Below are 21,131 nucleotides of genomic sequence, written 5' to 3' on the forward strand. Positions count from 1 at the left end.
TGGTAGACTTTTTCTGTAAAATTGTTTGGGCGTGGTGTTTTCCTCTGAGAAAAATGTTGATTTTTCTTTCCTTTTATTTAACGATTGTAAATTACTCAGGTTTTCTTCCTTTTCAAGATAATTTTGGTAAGACATCTTTTTCCTAGGAATTTCGAAGTTTTGTTTAAATTTTCAAACATATTGGCATCAAGTTCTTCATGGTATCCCATAATGTTTTCAACATCTGCTGCATTTTTAAATTTAATTATTAAGTTATATTTTTATATTACAGGCATTTTAAGTTTTTTGCTTTTATGCATTTTAATGCATAATTAAATAAGGAATTAAAATAATTTCAATACAAAATTTTTTTGGTTGCAATAATATAAAAAGTACAGTAGTATTCTTGGTATCACACTGTCTTTCAATAAATAAATGTCACCAGAATGTGTGTCAGTTTACCTGTGGGTTTGGAACATTAGTCTATGTATATTTCATTCTTTTCCATTTCCCAAAAGAGATTATTCAAAACAAACAAAAACAACTTCCTCATGATTCTGTCTTCTGAAAGACTGTAATGAGTAATATGGCATAGGGTGCATTAGTTCTGAAGCACTCTTCTGCCTCAACCCAGCCCGTCACACATACTTCATTTGTAGATATTTCAACCTGTGATTTAGTGGTGGGGTATGTTCCATTAGGACCAAATAAAATTATTTGATTATTACATAAAGAGAAAGGCAAGTCCAGGATATGAAGCATAACACAGGAGTCTTAAAAAAAAAGAGAAAAAAGATTTTATAATAGAAGCTCTGTTAAAAGACTTGATTGGGCCTTATGGGCATTTAACACCTATAATTATCACAAATAGCAAAACAGTAAGTCTGAGTTGAAATACAAGCAAGATTTGGGAAAATGGTCAATTTATATATTGCTTTTAGATTTCATATCCTCAGGGCTATAAGTACAAGAATGTAAGTTTGCATACTAAAATCCTAATTGGAAATCTCAGCCAAAAGACAAATATCTTAAATTAAAATTAAAATTTGTTAAAATGAGCTCTATATTTGGTGATATTTTTCTTGCTGTGTTATCAATTCACACAAGCAGAAAAGGACTTTGAGTGAACACTGCTGCAGGCCCAGGAATGTACTGTCTTGCTCATCAATAACCTTCTAGTTTCACAGGCACTGGGCCTACTCGTATAGCTGTATTTCCTAATTACTTTGCTTGACAGGAATTGCTAAAGGCAGAAAGGAAAGAAATGATTTAACTTAAATCATTAGCCAAGTCTCAAAAGACTATCTAAATGACAAAATACACATAACAAATTATCCATATTATAAAACCTTAAACCTTCAAAGTATTAACACATGTGACCAAAAGAGTAGCTGGACACTGGATAACTCAAAGAAAAAGGCTTCACCATACTCAGTCACATATATTCTTCAATAACGTACCTCAGGAGGTTTGAATTCGTCAATTCCCCCTTCCATTTTCTGTTTAAGTGCACTGTTTACTTGCTTAGCATTCTGAACCTTAAATAAAGATAACCCAAAACATGAATCAGAACCGTACTTAAGTGAATTTCTGAGTACTCAATAAATGAAAAGGGTATGTACAAACCCTCTTAAATTTTGTTTCAGGCGGATAGACACTTATCACACCTAGGGTGTGATATTCCACTCATTCAATTTATATACACATCCACTTATATACATATAATCTATGTAATAGATTAATAGACAGAGTACACAAATCATGGTTATTGCATATCTTTTAATAATGTCTCTTATAACCAAAGATAACTGATATATAGGAATTAAAATCCATCACTATTTTTCATTGCCATAATGTTTTGATCAATAACAATTATTCCAATAACAATGATGAGGGTGAATAATATTTGTTAGGTGTTTTTTATGTTAAGCATCATTGTTGGTGCTCCCTGTCACACACTGAGCAAGGAGAATCAACAAGACAATTATTGTCAGGCAAGAGGGGTGAGGGCCTGCACAAGGGTAGCAGAGATGGGATTAAAAATGAGGGGTTTGATTTAAAGGGAATTTCAGAGATAAAACTCACATAACTTGGTTACCACTTGATATGTGTGTGTTGGGGCAATGACACTGGTGAGAGATGAATCAATGATGATTCTGATGTTTTCAACAGACAGCAAACAGAGAAAAAAAACCTTTCGGGGGTTAGATGAAATGTCCAGCAGGTAGCTGGAAATACAGCTACAGAGCTTGGGAGAAATGTGACAGCTTGAGAAGTTGATTCAGAAGTCACTACCACATAGTGTAAGGTTGGCTGTCCAAGAAAGGACAGACTTAGAAGAGTAACTAGACCCGAGGGTTAAACAATAACAGAAACAAACAAACAACAAAGGGAAAAGAAGACTGAGAAAGGCCAGAGACCTAACCACCATTCACTGAGTACTTGCTTTGTGCTAGGCACTGTCTTAGGGACTTACGATACGTTATCTTGTTTAATTCCTCTCAACCATCACGTGACTATCCACATTTCAAGATGAAGAAACTGAAGTTAAGAGAAGTTGAGCAGCTCCCTAAGGTTACACCGGAGGTAGATGGTGTAACCAGGGTTAGAACCTGGGCTCACTGAGTCTGAATCCTGGTGCTTAACCACTACTGGATTATGATGACGATACTCTTACAATACTACTGCTACTACTGCTGGTGCTAATGATGACGATGAAGAGAGTAGCCACTATTGAGCCTTCCAATGTGACAAACACTGCTAAGCAATCTACATGCATCATCTCAAACAATTCCCAACAGCCTGTTGGAGTAGTATGATTATTACCCCCACCTCACAGATATAAAACTGAAGTGGAGAGAGATTCTACTATTTCCCAAGATCCCGGAGCTGACAGGTAGCAATGCTGGGATTCAAACCTAGAACTGACAGAAGTATCTTATAATTTGGAAACAAGGTAAATTTTAAAGAACGAAGCTTATGTAAATGGGTCACTGAGAAAAATCTACAACATTTTGTTTACTGAGGTAAAGTGGATAAGCGAAAGGGACAGAATCACTAAAACTGTAACTTTTATAAACTACCTGACGTTTTAATGAGATCAACTCCATGTCCAGTTGCCTCAGGATGGTGTTGGCTGCATTGGGACTACAGGAAACAGCTACCACATCTTCCTGGGTTAAATACATGCCCTTAGGTGGACGGCACTTAGAACGCTGGGAATGGTGGCGATGTTGTAAACTCTGGTACTCTCTCCTTCCAAGTCCAATCTTGCTAGTTTGGACAGGTTGTTCAGTATTACCCTAGAAAAATAAAGATAGAATAACTGGTCGTTTAGTTTTTAACATGTAAAAGTTGAAAACTGTCTATTACTAATAGAAGTACCTGCTGGAGTAAGTACATCTAGAAAAATACTTCTAAGCAATCAGATTATGTATGAGTTCAAACACACACACACACACAGCTCACCAAATGGAGGAAAATAAGCATACAACATAATGTATTCCTGATTAATCCACTCAATAAAATGTTTGATTTCTACACCCAGAGGACTCTGAACAAAAGAAAAAATAAGTTGGACTCTAAACTATTCCTGTTTGCTTCCAGAGGGGATATAATTTCCCTAAGCAATAAAGGGGGGAAAATGCTATTCACATTAAGTACAAAGTTTTTATAAGAAAGTAAGAAAAGGGGCAAAGCAGGAATTATGAGAAGTGGTAGATTAGACAGCTGGTACAACAAGGTAACTTTTCACTCTCACTTTAGAGTTGTTGAAAGAGAAGTACGCCTCTAACTAAAGGTTAAAAAACAAACAATTACCCTAATCATGACATTTCTAAACTTTCAATCTAGTCATCTGTGAATAAAACAATATGTAAATTTGCATTTTGGAAGACAGTAAGAAATTTCTGATGATGATGACCGTGAATGAAGGAGGGTTTCGTTATTACCTGCAATATTCTTAGAGTGTGATATAAAAATATGTTATTTTGTGCTTTTGAGACAGAAATCCATTAGAAACTGTGTCCATTAGGTTGAAGGCTGTTTCGCAGAACAGACTTAATAATCCAATTCTTTAGAAAATGAACTGTGAGCAAAAGTTATAAAACAATTATATAATAAAGCAAAATCCACTTCGTTGCTTAAAATCCAACTCAAAGTCACACGTGGCAGACTTGATGTTCAGGGAAACACCTCCTAGTACAGCACTCCTAAAACTGTTGGATCAAATACTTTTTTAAAAAAAAGTCTTTTAAAATTCATTTCTGAGCTGGTAGGGAAGTGAGGAAATTCCTCAGAGACCAGAAATGCTGAGAAAGCAGGACTCCAGAGGGGTAAGAGTATGCAGGAGTTGGCATCTGCCCACAGCCCAGGCTTCAGTGGACCGCGGGCACAGGAGATAAAGCCAGGGCTCTGGAAGGGACCTCATCATTGTGCAACCAGAAAAAAATGCCCGTCCTGCAGAAGCAGAGGATGATTAAAGGGGGTCATGTCTATCTTATCATTGGCTAAATGGAAAAGAAACCAAAACAAGTCTCCCTGAGAATCCCCAACCATAGGCCTACATTCAAGCAGGTTTGAGGACTAAATTTTTATGACCTGTCTAGCCTGAAAAACCCAAAATAAAAAATTTTAAGTGTCTCAGGATTGTGGGCTTTCAGACACTTAGCAGAAGCAAATGCAAACAGTCTCTAGAAAAATGCACTTTAAACCCAGGTCTCAAAGTTTTTCTCAAATATGCTCCAAGGAAAATGAGATCACAGCTATAAATTTACAGAAGTCCTGTGAGTGAGAGACAGAGAAGCAAACAATAGAATTATACCTTTGCCCTGGCCGGTGTGGCTCAGTGGTTAGAGCATCGGCCCCAGCAACAAAGGGTCTCAGGTTCCATTCCCAGTCAAGGGCACGTCCCTGGGTTGCCGGTTCGGTCCCCGGCCCTGGTCGGGGTGCACGCAGGAGGCAACCAATCAATGTGTCTCTCTCACACTGATGATTCTCATTCTCTCTTTCTCTCTCTTCCTCCCTCCCACTCTCTAAAAATCAATGGGGAAAAAAATATACTCAGGGGAAGATTAACAACAACAAAACAGAATTATACCTGCAAAGACTGTAGATACTAGCATCACTAAATAAAAATAACACAATAAATGTTATATGTGTACAAAGAAATCAAAATCAGGCCCTGGCCAGGTGGCTCAATTGGTGAGAGCATCGTCCCAATACACAAAAGTTGTCGGTTCGATCTCTGGTCAGGGCACATACAAGCAGCAACCAATGATGCATAAATAAGTGGAATGACAACTTGGTATTTCTCTCTCTTTCCCTGCCTGTCTCTCAAATCACTAAAAGCAACAACAAAAAAGGGCCTGTCCGTACACTAAAAGACAAAAGGTTGTGGGTTCAATTCCCGGTTGGAGCGTGTACGGGAGGCAACCAATCGACGTTTCTCTCTCCACTGATGTTTTACTCTCTCTCTCCCCTCCCCACCCCCCCGGCTCTAAAAATCAATGAAAACATATCCATGGGTGAGGATTAAAAAAAAGAGAAATAAAAGAATTGAAAAAACAAAACTGTTGGCTTAGAATGTACACATGAGAAAAACAGCCACAATGTAGTATAGAAACATGGAAAGACAGAATGATGCACAATATGAGTGGTTAAGAGACAAATGAAAGTCCATTATATTTCTAAAGGGATTCCCGAAGAAAAGGAGAGAGAGAATGAGGGGCAAGCAATATTCAGAGGCAACAAATGAGAATTTTATACAACTTAAGACGACCTAGGATTCAGAAAATTACAATGAATCCAAAGCAAGTTTAAAAAAGAAATCCATACTCAGATACATCAAAGTGAAACTACAGAACACTAAAGACAAAGAAGAGATCATAAAAGTCGACAGAGATGAAAAAGTACCTCCAAAAGGATAACTAGCCTGACAGCAGACGTCTCTGCAGCAATGACAGAAATCAGAATCAGGAGAACAGTAATCTTCAAATAACAACTGTCAACCTTGGTGCCTAACCCCAACAAAACTAAGATTTCAAGCAATAAATTTGGTTGTTAAAAAGACTGCTTTGGCAACAGGGTAAAGAATGGACTGGAAGGTGTGGTGTAGAGTCTGGCGGCATGGAGGTAAGATGAAGTAATTCAGAGCTGAGAACCTAAAAATAAGGCAAACAGAAGAACAAAGAGGAAGGGCAAAATTTATAGTTACCTGAGAGAATATGAAAAGTAACAACAAAATGAGTAGAGTGAGTGAAAGAGGGAACCACTAAAGCTGAAACACAACAGTTTAAAAGGTAGACAGGAAATCAGAGAAGGGTGTTACAGTCAAGAGATTTTCAGGAAGAAGGGGGGAGGAGGTGTCAATAACATGAAATGACAAAAAGTGTAAGTAGAATACAAAGAATAATCTTTAACCCCTCATGTGGCAGTTAGGCGGTCACTGATGACCTCTCAACAGTCAGGGAAGGGAAGGGACAGAAGAAGCCTGACTGAGGCTAACTCAAGAGTGCTAAGGAGTGGTTTGTTTTCCAGACTGGTTGAGAGATAGTTATGTTTTTAAATGGGAGACCTGTGCATACTTTTGGGCTGTACTGAAAAGGGTAAATATATGGCACAGAGAAGGAATGACTGATGGGAAAAGTCCTAGAGGCGATAGGAAGGGATAAACAGGCTCGAACAAGCAGTGAAATTATACAGAACAAGGGAAGGAACCTTTCTTTCTGTGAGAGAGGCATTCAGGCACAGACTGTTCATTCAGTAGACATTACTGAATATCATTTCATGTTACCAGAGCTGTAACATTTTAAAAGTCTAATCATATCAAATATTGGCAAGGAAGTAAACAATGAGTACTGTGTAAAGTGCTAAGGGGTATGAGATGTACTCAGACCCTGCCTTCAGAGGCTTCACAGCTTAGTGGGCAAAATACAATATTTTAGTATAATGTTCTAAGTATAAATACACTCAGATGAAAAGGGTATTGTGGTAGAACAGAGGTTAGGGGAAAGACTGGAATTTAAGGGAGTTCCTGCTTAATATTTTGTCCATGAAGTAGAAGGTGAAGTTATCTGCCAAGATTTTGAGGGGAGTGAGAGGTAGTAGGTGATGTGTAGAAAGGAATAAATGTCCAAAATAGTTGCTCAGATTACAGAACAACAGCAACTTTTATTAAAAATTTACTATGTACTGAGTACTAAGTGCTTTTACACATATTTGATTCTCGAAACAATCCTATTATTTTTATTTTACCAATGGAAAAAACTGAGGCTTAAGAGGTTAAAAACTGAGAGGTGCTAAGGACTACACTGAGATTGAAAACTACTTTTTGTAAGTAGCAAGAATTTATATGACTGTGCCACTTTCTCCTGCTGACTGATCCAGTTTTGTAGGTTGATAGGATTAGGGAAGGTATAGTAGAAGGATGAGGGAGGGTGAAAGATACTGGAAAGAAAACAATTTAAGTAGCTGATCATTAGGCTCAGGGAAACAGGTCAGATTTGTAGAAAAATAAAGGGATGAGTAACTGTAAGACGATTTTGCAATATTAACACAGTAAAATATCAACTGGAGGTAAGAATAGGATTTTCACAATTTCACTGATGAAAGAGTTTAAGATGATGACAATGGCTAGAATGGGTTACGGCCCCGAGTTCCTTAAAAGGAGTAAGAGTCATTAAGCTGGATGAGGTCATGTTCTGTCTCTCCAATTTCAATGTTATTTTCACTATTCCACAGCTGCTTGTACCTCATAAGCCTTTACACATCAACATTGGGTCTACCTTTTACACTTATGTAATTCCTTGCCTTAATAAATGAGTATGTGTATCAGTTTAGCCTGTTCTTAATGACTTCAAGTCCTCGTTATTGTCATTACATTGAGGAATACGTGTGCTTTGCTAGTTGGGGATTCTTCCACCTTTTCCTCTGAGGTAGATTTTGATTTTCACTGCTGTCAGTATACCTGCTACTCATTTCTAATTTGGTACAATATGCAACAACAACATCAAACGTTTTCAAGAAAAATGGGTAGGCCCTGGCCAGGTAGCTCAGTTGGTCAGAGCATCATCCCAATAAGCCAAGGCTGCTGTTGGATCCCTGGTCAGGGCACACAGAGGAATCAATCAATGAGCGCATAAATAGGTGGAACAGACCAATGTTTCTCTCTCTCTCCTTTCCTCTCCCCCTAAAATCAATAAAATAAAAATTGTTTTAAAAAATAAAAAATTGGGTAACAACCAGAAAGCTTAATTTTACGCCAAATACATCTGAGGGTATTTTATTTCCTTTCTATGGATTAAAAAGCAGAGATTGCGACAGGGCTTTTGATGCTTCTGAGTGGTTGTGATAACCCCAAAATTACTTAAACTACTGGCTAATTGGAGTTCTAGATGTTCACGCTTCCCCAAAAAACTCTAATTATTATTGGAATTTACAACCTTCTAAGTCATTATGTAAAAACATTTTTCTTAACATGAAGTGGCCTTCCTTCTTTCTGAGTGGACGTGTGGAACTGCCAGCACTCTAACGGTCGCCATTACCTCTTTCTTGGCTTCCTTTTTGGGATCATAGTCACTATCGTTTCCATCCATCGGGTGTGTTTCTTCCACATCATCGTCACTGGGAAGAGATGGAGATTAGTGAACTTTATGCCTTTCTTTTTATTCTTTTCCAGTGCTCTTATCAAATGGTAATATACCTTGCTAATAATTTTACTAAATATTCCCCAACAGAACAAGAGCTGCCTTGGAGAGAGGAGCTTTTATAATTTAGATTTCTGTAGTGTTTAGAAACATTTAGGGTATACAGAATCATTTTAGCAAACATTTCTAGCTATAGAAAAAAGAGACCCAACAGGAAAGATATTTAGAAAGAACTACCATTTGGGAAAGTGAACACATATATTAATTTGATATCATACTTATCATTTCAGTTCTCTCATTAGAAAATAAACACAAAAACCAGTAGGCAAAATTATTTTATACTGCCATAAAGATACAGCTACAGTAACGTGGACTTCAGTTACTCAGGTAATTGTGGAAAGAGCATCTTCTAGAGAATTTACTTATTAGTATTAAATATATCAATACTAAAAGGAAGCATTTGTGATCACAGTCAAACACAGCTCAAATATAACTCAGCTGCAAAGTTTGCTGGCCACGATTAACAGTTAAGAATTGAAGAGAGTTCTTATAATTAAGGTTTTTGATTACACAGCCCTTCCTATCAGAGCAGAAAGAAGTACTTACAGTGTTGCGATAATTTTTCTGCCTTAGGAAATGTAATCAATCCAATACAGTAACTATATAAAGGCGTCTAACCTACCTGTCACCCTGATTATGTCTATTGGCTAGTTTCCGAGCCTGGCGATCCATCAAGCTTGTCCTAGATCGAGTTTTTTTCCAGGAATAGTAATATTTTACAAGGCTAGCAATAGTCTTATCTGGAAGCTTAAAAAAAAAAAAAAAACATGTTAATATTAGCAAGTTTAATTCATAAACTCCAATTAACAGAATAAATATTTCTGATATTCTTTGATATTTAGCAAACAAGGGCATAGATTTTAAAAAAATGTTCATGAGTACCTTTATAAATTATATAAATAAAAAGTGTGTTATAGTCATAGCACTCCACCCACACCTATTATACCTATGACACTGACGTTTCTGAATAAATATGCCAATTTGTTCTGAGGGAGGGGAGGAAGATATCACAAACACAGTGAGAGTGGCCTCAGAAGTCCCCAGCACAGTTGTATTTAATATGTTTTCCTTAAAGAGTTACTCAATTATTTTTTCCCTTTGTAAATTAGAATTTTTTATTGATATATAATTCACATTATCATAAAAAATCTCCAATTTAAAGTATATAAGTCAGTGGTTTTTAGTATATTTACTACTATGTGCAACTAAATTCCCAACATTTTCATAACCTCAAAAAGAAACCCTACCCCTTTAGCAGTCACTCCTCCTCTCCTTAACCTCATCTCTATGGATTTGCCTATTCTGAACATTTCATATAAATGGAATCATACAATATGTGACCTTTATGTCTGGCTCCTTTCAGTTAGCACAATGTTTTCAAGAAAAGCTATTCAATTCTTAACAATGATTTTTTAAAAATCATTTTGTTTTAAATCCAGGTTTTAAAATGATAAATAATGCAAATAGACTTTAGCTACCAAATAAAACTCTTTGGGAATTAAAATGACTAATGATCATGCACTGATTTGTCATACAGGAAAACAAGAATGCACACTTGCAGTCAAAAATGTTCGTCTTGAGCCCCGGCAAGTGTGACTAGGTGGTTAGTCTCTAACAATCAATGGGGGGGGAAAACCTCAGGCGAGGATTAAAAAAACAACAAAAAATGTTCCTTTTCAATTATGGAAGACACTTTGATGTATCTGCAAACACTATGCAGTTTTTATCAATTCAGGTTAAAAGTGCTTAATACAGCAACTTCTCAGGTTTATATTGTTTTGACACAATACTAAAAATTTAAGAGCTAGAAATAAAGAGCAATTTTCTTCCATTAAAAAAAAAGGCAACAGCATCTAGGCAATATTGAATTACTGAATATTTAAAAATTGATTTCAGAGCCAAAGGAATATAAATTATAAAATAAAATCCTTATGTTAAAAAATAAAATTGAAATTACGACTTTTCTCCTGGAATGACAAACTTTTTTAACAATACTATTACACGTATACTTGTCATAATAAAAATTAATTTATCACAATGAAATAGCAAGTAACTGTCATGCATTAGAGTGATTGTAGACAATAGGACTGTATGCAAATAAACCTTTTCCAAAATATTTTAAAAAATTAAAATGAATGGAAGACATTTTTTCTAATTAGTAATTAGGAAGTGTTTAATATCAGCATAAGATATCATGCAGATATGAATCACAGTAAGACCAAAATTACCATACCATTTGTTGAATCCTGTGAAAGCTCTTCCCATGAAAACTAAAGGCTTGTTCAAATAGGACTTTATCTTCCACTGTCCACTCATCCGGAAAGGGAGTAAAATTAGGGAGATCAGCAAGGGACTTCTCAATGTTATGTTTATGCCAGAACAACATGCCAAGTGCCTTTGAAGAGAAATCAATCCCCTTTGGTTTTTAATGGATTTACGTTCCATCACAGTTAAGAGAATTAAACACAAATTACATTAAAATCTTAAGCCTATGACTTCAACTGAAGATACACTCACAGTTTGGGGCTTTTAATCAGGGTTGCCTAAGTAGCAGACCTCATTTATTTATTTCTTTTAAATCAGGGCCTCAGAATAGAGAATGTTCTTACATACCATATCTGCTGCAGAATCTAAGAAACGGTTAGCTGAGGAGAGTGACTATAATTACTAACGCAGGTCTGAAGGCTCATATCAAGACTTTTAACCCACATTTATTCATCTGTCAATGTGTAGAGAAAAATATGCTAAAAGGAAAAATATGCAGTAAACCAGCAACTGAATGAAAACCGTCGATTCTAACACAAAACTAGAACTGTTCAGTCGATACCTAGTAGAGAAATGCTTGTTTTAACCTTTTAGAAACATATCAGGGACTAAACAGTCCTAAGAAGTAAGAGTACCTCAACTACAATTATAACAATCTATCAGATATATATTTTAAAGTTCTTTATTATCATAATGTACAGGAAGAATTATTATGAGGTATATTAATAACTTCAATGACTTTATTAGCAAACCATAGGAAAGCCTGAAACGGACTATTTCCAAGAGTTCACAATTTCCTCTTCTATTATAGGAAGCAGTAGGCCCTTATCTTTACACTAAGGTGCTGAATATCATTTAGGGGATAGAGTTTTATTTCCTTAGAGACTTAGCAACTTTTTCAATATTGAGTTTTTAAGTTAATTTCTGTATACTTTGGTAATACTCTTTTAAAATGAAGATGAAAATGAACATACATGCAGTCACTTTTAAAGTATTAACTTTCTTAAATATCAAATAGAAAGTCAAAGCCTAAAAACAAAATACATAAATAAGGGCTTCAAAATTCACAAAAAAGATAACTACATTTAGATTTTATTATGTAACCATGTTACTGACTATAGAGTTAGCTCTTTATAATCCAGGTTACCGGTAATTCATTTATTTTACTACTGCTTCTGATAAAGGTCGATCTAATACTTAGTTGAAATGAAATTTAAAAATCTCTATTTCATTTTTATTTTTCCATGTTCTTCGTCCCCTTATTACTAGAGATAAATAAAGCATAAGCCACATAAATCTCCTTTTAAAGTTATCTAATTTTTAAAAAACTTTGTGAATTATTTCATCCATAATTGAAAAGTCTTAAATATTTCTTTAAGTTTAACGTTAAATTCTTTTAGATTAAAAAGTCAAAGAGAATTACGTGTACTCAAAAATTTTTCCTTTTGGATAAGCATTTGCAGAGCAATCCTAAAGGCTTTCAGATGCTTTTAAAACTCAAAGTAGAATAAGAAACAAGTATTTAAAGAAAAATGGTCAAGCCCTTGAGACAAATGTTTTTGAAAGCAAAATCCTTCATGTTCAAAGGTAAGACTTTGCTAGGACTTTTACTATCTCTGAAGTTGGTTGAGCTGCTGCACTTTTAGGACAGAAATGATCATGAGTTGTTCTTTGGATTTGTAAATGTTGAGGCAAGCCTTAATGTTAAAACGTTTCTTTACATACCTGTTCCACATTGTAGCCATGTTTCTCCTTTGCAATTGCAATATATTCATCCACTGGAATGAAACAATGGAATATAATTAATTATTTTACTTCATTTGCCCAGGTCTACGTTTTTTGTTGTTGTTGGTGGTGGGGTTTTTTTTTTTTTAACAATGCAGAATTTACGAATTTATATTCCAGGGGTAACAAAATAGCCAAAGTCAATTCCCATGAAATGTTACAAAAAAGACTTTTAGTTCTATGAACAGGATCAGAAGTTCACTTGGTTTGAAATTTTACTTAGTATTACTTCTATGACCATATAGCATATACCTATTCAATTCAATTACTATAATTATTTTTGAATGTAAAAAAAATCAACCTGTGAGTAGCCAATAGAGCCTAATTACACTGTAAAATATTAGATAAGTTCTTGATTTTTCTGCTGCAGTCTTTATTTGAAGTCACTTAGCTATTTAAGATCCCATACCATATTTAGAGTTGGCCCAAAGCCTTTACCTTCCCATTTTGCCAGCTATACATAGTAACAACATATTTAGATATGCTTCAGTATCCCTAAAATGTTCTTCAGCATTTCCTGCTAGCTATACAAAAGATGTCTGAATATTCCAGTTTCACTCATCCTCCTATTATTTAGATAAGCACAGCTCCAGTGATGATCACTGGCTATTTCAAGGCCTCATTGCTGAGAAGTCTGCTACTTCACATTCAGCAAGACTGTTTTATGTGAGGTCTATATAGTCCTTCTTGATCCATATATATTAATATTATGTTATTATATTATTACATTATTATATATGTATTCTGTAAGCACATTTTTGAGAAGCAGTAGTTAAGAATTCTGATTCTCGAACAGCTAGTCTACCTGAGCCTGATTCTCAGCCTTATTGCTAGTGTTTTAACTTTAGGCAATTAAACTTGACCTTTTTGTACCTCAGTTTCCGCATTGGAAATGGTGATAAAAATAGTATAGTACCTTCCTCTTAGGATTAAATGAGTTAATACATGTAAAGTGTTCAGAATAGCACCTAGCACATTTTAATTACTTTTTAAAAATTTGTTATCATTATTAGTCAGTACAGTACAGATTAATATATGAATGTTTATTATAAAAATAATGCTGTTAGAATAACAACTATCTTTTATAGATATTATTACACCTCCCTAAGATTGTAAGCTTTTGGTACAAGAAATCCAAAATATTGTATTTTGTTTAGAATCCATAGCACTTAAACACATGACAGGTCTAAATATATGCTGACTAATTTTAACAAAAATGTCTTATAGTCCTATAAATAGAAGGCTAAAGAATACCAATCAATTTGTGGTTCTTAACCCTGGCTATGCATTAGAATCAGTGGAGGAGCTTTTTTTAAAATTTATCTTTATTGTTGAAAAAATTACAGATGTCCCCTTTTTTCCCCGATTAGCCCCTTCTACCCCATACCCCCCCCCACTCCAAGCCTTCACCACACTATTGTCTGGGTCCATGGGTTATGTATTTATGCATTTAAATTCTTTGGTTAATCTCCCCCCTCGCCCACTCACCCCCACCTTCCCTCTGAGATTTGTCAAATGGAGGAGCTTTTAAAAAGTCAGTCCAGCCCTGGCTGGTGTGGCTCAGTTGTTAGAGTGCTGGCCTGCTCACCAAAGGGTCTCGGGTTCGATTCCCGGTCAGGGCACATACCCAGGTTGCAGGTTTAATCCCAGTTGGGACACACGCCCGAGGGAACTGATTGGTGTTTCTCTCTCCTCTCTCTCTCTCTCCCTCTCTCTCTTCCTCTAAAATTAAAAAAAAAAAACAACGTAAGTCCAGCCCTGGCCAGTGTGGCTCAGTTGTTTGGAGCATTGCCTGGTGCATGGAAGGGTCTTGGGAGGCAGCTGATCAATGTTTCTCTCTCACATCAATACTGCTCTCTCTCAACCTCTCCCTTCCTCTCTCTGTAAAACCAATAAAGACATATCCTTGGGTAAGGATTAAAAGTGTAATAATAATAAACTTTAAACAAATAAAAAGTAAGTCCAGGTTCCACCTCTGAAAATTCTGATTGAACTGGTTTGATAGAGACCACATGTCAACAGAGTTTATTTTTTAAAGTTCCCGCGAGTGATTCCAATGCATAGCCCTAGACCTTCAGGTGGATATGCCACATGGGCATCATACTACCAGGAAATGGTGGCTTTCTGAATTCTGTTCACCACTTTGCTAAGAAAGACACCACTGTATAAAAACAGTGTGAAAACAGCAAAAGCCAATGACACCGTGATACTCAGTTTATGAATGAAAACCGTTGCGTATGAGGATTGAACCAGAGAAACCCACCATTCTCTTTCGGGTTTCTCAGTATATAGTCCCAGAACAAACGTAATTTCATGTATTTGTTTAAGAATGCCTCAAGAGCATTTAATTCCTAGATTACCAGCTAGACCTTTTGCTGGTGCTCTAAAGTGCTTAAACAGGAAGTATGACCAGGTATGCAGAATATTACTCAGTTTTCAATTTTTAGTTCTCTTATTGCATCAATAAGGGTAATTAGACTATTACATGATCATTACTCGTGGGACTAAATAAACCATCAGGGACAGCTATAAGATTTAGTAAATATTTTTAAAAGACAAGTTTATTTTACAGCTGCTAGAATTAAGCTGTTCAGTGGGGGTTTTTTTTTAGTAAATTCAATGATAACTAAATGGAGGGATGGGGATCTTAGTTTTGTTACCTGCACGTTTCCTATATCTGATGTGCCGCAAAGGATCAGGTCCGCTACATCACATTGAAGTCTAAAGCCACACCATGATTCAAGAAGTGCATGGTCAATGATCCAGAAGGTCTCCGTCCAGAAATGGAGAGCACAAAGATGACCTGATTGATGGCTGCTGAAGTCAGTTCTTTCCCCTTTCCTCTTTAAAATGGTAATGATAGTGGGCTCTTTGAAGTTTGAAGGCATTTCTTTACATCTCCATACACTGAGGAAAAGCCTGTGCAGATGTCTACATAGTAACTCCCTCCCCTGCTTGAGGATTTAAGCAGCAATGCCATCAGATCCTAGGTTTCCTCTGTCTTCCTGGGCCTGACACAAATTGGAATGATCAACCCACTACCTTTCAAAAGGAAAAACATTCTAATATAAAAACCTCCATCAAAAAAAACAAAACAAAGACAAACTTTTTTCTTATGAGAAGCTAAGAGACCCAAAAACAAATATAAATTGCATTTTGAATTGGTTAATAGATCCCTATCGACATAAATGTTCAATTTCAGAAAACTTACATTTGGTATCTGGAATACTGTGATATGGAGACCATACAAGCATTCCTCCATTGTCTTTATCTGTGTACTTTGTAGCACCTAGGGAAAAAATTAATTACTTTGAATATGATAGATTTTTATTTACATTCAAAATGAGTGTAAACAAAGTTAGTTTATTTCTATTTTATTATAGTACCTGCAAAAGAGGGCAAAGAAACAAAGTATGGGAAAATAAAGGAAAACAGATTTACATTAAATATATTAAATATCCCATTTATGAAAATGAAGAAAATTTCATAAACACTGAAGCATACTCCCTTTAAATTAAAAAGATTTTCTTTAGTACATTACACACTCCTACTTCTTTATGGATAATAACTGACTTAATCTTGTATACATTACTTAGGAGTCATTAAAAACTCTTCTAAAACCATGGAGAATACTTCAGGTGGTAAGTTAACTGTTTTGTCCTATATCTAAATGGGCCAAGATTACTGTAATTTTTAAATATTTGTATCTGCCTCATATAGTTTTTATTTAATCTTATTCTTTGCTAGAAGCCTGCCAGCTATTCCCTTTTAGACTTTATTACACTTTATATTTATAAATGTGCTCTGTGTAAGAAGAAAACAAAGTAAAAAAATGTAAAAGTTAATAATGCTATTTCTCCTTAAAGTAACCTGAGAGTCTACCTCTAATCTAGAAGCACACTATTGCTGTTTCTAATTTAGTTCTAACTTTTTATAATCTAAAAAGTCAGAAAAATCAAGCTCTGCTGAAATTGCATGTAAATTAAGAACAGACAGAATGGATGCATGCCTGACAAAGCTATCCCAGAGCCAAGGGCAGGCCTAGGGAGTCTGGTCTTTTCCTAGCTTCTTTATTCTTAGGTGCATTCAAGTTAATTAAAACTAGCAACAAATGAAGCACTGTTGCCACCTATTTTAAGAAGACTTGTTTTTGAGCATGTCATAATTAACTTTCATAAAGTGTTGTGAGCTACCAGCAACTAATGGCTAGAATTTCAAAATTATTCACATAAAACATTAACAGAATTCTGAGGTTAAACTGTAATAATTTACAAAGTTAAAAGATATTTGGAACACAGAACATTCATTTCCAGGGGTAAAGGAACTACTACTATCATCTCAATATATAGAAGTTATCAAGCAATAATTTAATATCACTTATTTTTATGTTTGAAGCAGCATCATACATCACTGTTGTATACTCAACAAATTTTAGAGAATGATACACTGTTAGTGAAATATGAAGCTAAAATTATTTTTAAAATTTGTATCTTTTACCATAAAGGAAAAATTAAGCATGGAGAAAAGAGAAATGAGAGAACACTAACAAAGTGTTAGAAAAACCATAATTACAAAATAAATCTAAAAGCAAAACTCATCACATTTTGTCACAAGCATCTTTAATAAAAGAAGACAAAAATAGGAGCTAAGAATTTAGGAAAATGGAAGTCAGAAGTACATTATCTAAAATTTATATTCAATGAAAATAAATTGCAATGTCTTTTAAAAATGTCAGTATTAAAATATATTTAATTAAGATGGGTAAACAATGACTGGAAAATTAAATGAACAGTCAGGGCTACGGGGAACCCAAGGTGACCACTAGGTTCTTCCTGGCTCCCCCGTATGTTTTAAGTTTTTGCATTCCTTCACCCACCATAGTACACTTAAGCTGGACTTCATTCTGGAAGTGTTAAAGCTTTCCCCTGCCACAAGGCTGATGCCCTCACAGTGGCAAAGAAACTGTTAGAAAACGTTTCCCACCTGGGGTATACCTTCCAAAATCTCTAGTGATTGGGGCAGCCACTTCACTGAGCAAATCACATGAACTTTAATGGACGGACTTGCAAGCTCTTGGAATTATGACTGACCCTATTACCCTCAATTATCAGGCAAGGTTGAGAGAACTAATGGAAAAAGTGGATTCAAGCAGAACAAGTTTAATTACACAGAACTGAATGAACAGATGAGAAGGGTGACAATTTTATGACTTTTTATTTGAAATGCTGATTTTTAAAATCTTGTTTTCCACATATAAGGAATATTTTTCTTTCTTTTAAAGTACCTGTGACCTAGAGCAAGTTAGAAAATTACACCTTTGTAAGCAGTATTGAAACATTCTGTTCTCTCTTTAATTGATCCCTCCAGACTTTGGAAACTCAATGAGTATTTTTATTTTCAAGGCAATATGTTGGTTTGCATAAGTTCAATAAGAATCAGTTCTCTTTATAAGAGGACACAAGGCTTTGACTGGAATGTAACATTTGAGAAACATGCACAGGCTCAGATGTGACCAGAAAGCTTTAAAGAATTAAAATTGACTTTGGAAGCCAATAAAAGCCCCTTGGAAAAACAGCTTGGTACCTTGCTTATATGATTCACAGTAGTCTTTCCAGGTAAGGAACAAAGGTTGCTCACCGGCAGATTCAAGGAAAGAACCTCAGGATACGTTGGGTACCTTGAGAAGGGGTATTGCAGAAGTCTGATGGCAAATATGCCGGTTGGCTTCCTAGCCTTGAGAGGCCTTTTTAAGCTCAGTCGGAAGAGTCCTTATTGGAAAATTCCAGCAGAGTTGAAAGAGCCTATGTGGTTAATTACTTTTCTTGCTGGACTTATACAATTAGGCCAAGTTTATTGAAACTAGATTCATTTTACAAATAAATTAAGTCTTAATTTGGTTACCAGCTAGACCTTTGGTAAAGATGGAGGTGATTTTAGAGAGAAAAATTGTTTCAGTAGAAACCATAATACACCTTTGTGAATTAGATTCTAGTGCTGTTCATTGTCTTTTGAATTTTTAAAAATATTTAATTTCTACCTATAAACTGGACTAGACTCTGAATTTTTCTAGTTTTCCTAAAAACTCAACCCTCCACACTAACATTTTCATTTTCCCACCCTTAGACTTGGAATCATTAAGCACTATCACTGCTCTCTTTCCAAGGCCATGAAAACTAAAGTGGGACAACTTGATGCAAACCTCAGAAAAATCACAACCACAGCTCATCTATGGACAATTTCTGTGCCTGCTGCAGAAAGATCACCAGACATTCAAACTGCAGCCCAGGAGACTGAGACTGTCACTGCCTGCCTTCACTCCACCTGAAGGTGCTTCGAGCCAGACGTCTAGAAATCTTTTCAACTGCCTGCCTTCAGAACTCAAAAACCGAGATTATATAGTCTGCTCCAATCATTAATCTTTGTTTTCTTTTGTTTTCATAAAGATGACTTTTAAATACCAGACTGTTTGCACGATGGGCTTAACTCTGGGAGCCCACCTGAATCACCACCTCCTGAAATGAGACACAACTGTTAACTTAAACTGAAATTTTCTCAAGACACATACTGGTTTAATGATCTACAGAACAATCTACCAACCCAAATTCTGGAGGAGGGAACTATGGGGGTCCAGATGAGTCACCCCAAGATGTGCCCCTATGGTATGTAGATTGTTTTGAACTGAAGGCAACTTTAGCCACAGGCTCAGGAGAAACTTGTCCGTCCCCCCCGCCAAATACCTAGAAGAATCTGAATTAGAGGCCTTGTCCATAAGAGATCATCAGCGATAACCATTTCGACCCACCTACCTGGCAGGGCAAACTTATTTACTTGAGTATCAGCTCTCAACATCCTGCAATGATCCTTTAAAGCCCCCAAGACTCATTCCCTCATCCCTAGATCAGAATGTTTTATACCTCAATCCCCCTGTCTATTTCTGACCCTCTCCTGCATGTAGGTCTCTGACTCTCTCATGTATGCAGGGTTCCCATACATATATATTTATTATATTTTGTTATTTTCTCTTGCTAAAAAATAAAATAAAATATATATTTAATTTCAACCACATAAAATAAAAGCACAAAAGCAAAGAGCCAAATCATTCAATGGAAATAATACAGACATCCTATCTAAATTTGTCAGAGCCTTTATTTACTTAATAAACTCTATTGCTAGTTCAAGTGAGTATCCTAAACTTCAGTCCTTTAATGTGGGACTGCTTCTTCCACAATGAATTGTGACAATAAGATAATTTAAATCCTACTTAATTATAGACTGCAACAAAGGTTTGCATTGTCTGAAGTCTTAATAGTATATCATGCTTAATATTTAAACATATTTCCCTGCATCTGATTCTTGCATTACAGAAGGCCTGAATTAAAATATCTTCATTAAATATCTCTTCTTAAACAAATATAAACTTTTAAAAAAATACTTTTCCCCATGAAGAGTAATAGTTAAGTTTCCCCCAAAATTCTTAGCATTGTAATTAAAGGCTTGATCTGACAGAAACTGGCACTCACTCAAGCTGTGGGGACTAAGGGACCAAGAGCTCTACGAACATGGATGTATGAGTGCCTTTGTAGAATAATCGTGTCTGGTAGCAGAAAACACCTAATTAGGCATTTCACAGTGTTCTTCCCCTAACCATTGAACTGGACTCCAGTGTTTTCAATCACCTATGTGTCAACTAGGCCTAGGAGATGACTGATGTTCACAGAAAATGAGATACATTTTAGTATAATGATTAAGAGTGTAACCATTATAGACCAGACTCCAAGTTTGAACCCCAGCTCTGCCACTTCCTAGCTTTGTTACCTTGAGCAAATTTACTTAATCTGCCTGTGCCTCAATTTAACTCATCTTAAAAAAGGGATGAGAGTACCTACTTCACAGAGTTGTTCAAAAATTAAATGTATTAATACAAAGTAGCTGGCAAATGGTATGAATTATATAAGACTTATTATCCCTAGTATATGCTTATGAAAACAGTTCTTAATTCCTTTCTTTCTCTACTCTGGAGGGGCTTCTTCCCACATTATCAACCAAATAAAAGTATGAATGAATGAAACCTCATGGGACTCCAACACAAATGGCTGATGCCCACTCTCACCAACCCTTTGAAAATGAGATTGAATAGCTGAAGTGACCTTTTAGTTTTTCTGACAAATTAAACGTAATTCCTCTGCTATAACAGAACATTAGAAAGTAACTTGTATTATTAAAAACAATTTACTCTCCAGGATGCTTTGCATCCAATCACGTTTCACCATTTCCATTACAAAAGTCAAAATGAACTAAAATAAAGGACACAAACCCAATGTTTATTTTGCTTTTATCTGTAACAATAATGAAGATTCTATCTCAAAACTGTCTGATATTCATGAATAGTACTGATAA

The 21,131-nt window shown here is 35.6% G+C and overlaps 1 protein-coding gene across 4 annotated transcripts in view; it reads right to left on the reverse strand.

Moving 5' to 3' along the window:
• Positions 1–21,131, reverse strand: part of RCOR3 (REST corepressor 3) — a 40,843-nt gene that overhangs the window by 15,849 nt on the left and 3,863 nt on the right. For 2 of the 4 annotated variants that reach the window (XM_087827806.1, XM_087827805.1), the window contains exons 3-9: positions 15,946–16,023; positions 12,675–12,727; positions 10,918–11,079; positions 9,307–9,431; positions 8,523–8,601; positions 3,063–3,281; positions 1,440–1,517 (exon numbers count right to left, since the gene is read on the reverse strand). In XM_087827806.1, coding sequence (XP_087683932.1) covers positions 1,440–1,517; positions 3,063–3,281; positions 8,523–8,601; positions 9,307–9,431; positions 10,918–11,079; positions 12,675–12,727; positions 15,946–16,023 — 794 coding nt within the window. Of the gene's footprint in view, positions 1–1,439; positions 1,518–3,062; positions 3,282–8,522; positions 8,602–9,306; positions 9,432–10,917; positions 11,080–12,674; positions 12,728–15,394; positions 15,777–15,945; positions 16,026–21,131 lie in introns of those variants that run through there. The other 2 variants (XM_087827807.1, XM_087827808.1) reach the window with 2 other exon arrangements.

The sequence above is a fragment of the Miniopterus natalensis genome, chromosome 19, assembly GCF_054644295.1.
Source record: "Miniopterus natalensis isolate mMinNat1 chromosome 19, mMinNat1.hap1, whole genome shotgun sequence".
Lineage (NCBI taxonomy): Eukaryota > Metazoa > Chordata > Mammalia > Chiroptera > Miniopteridae > Miniopterus > Miniopterus natalensis.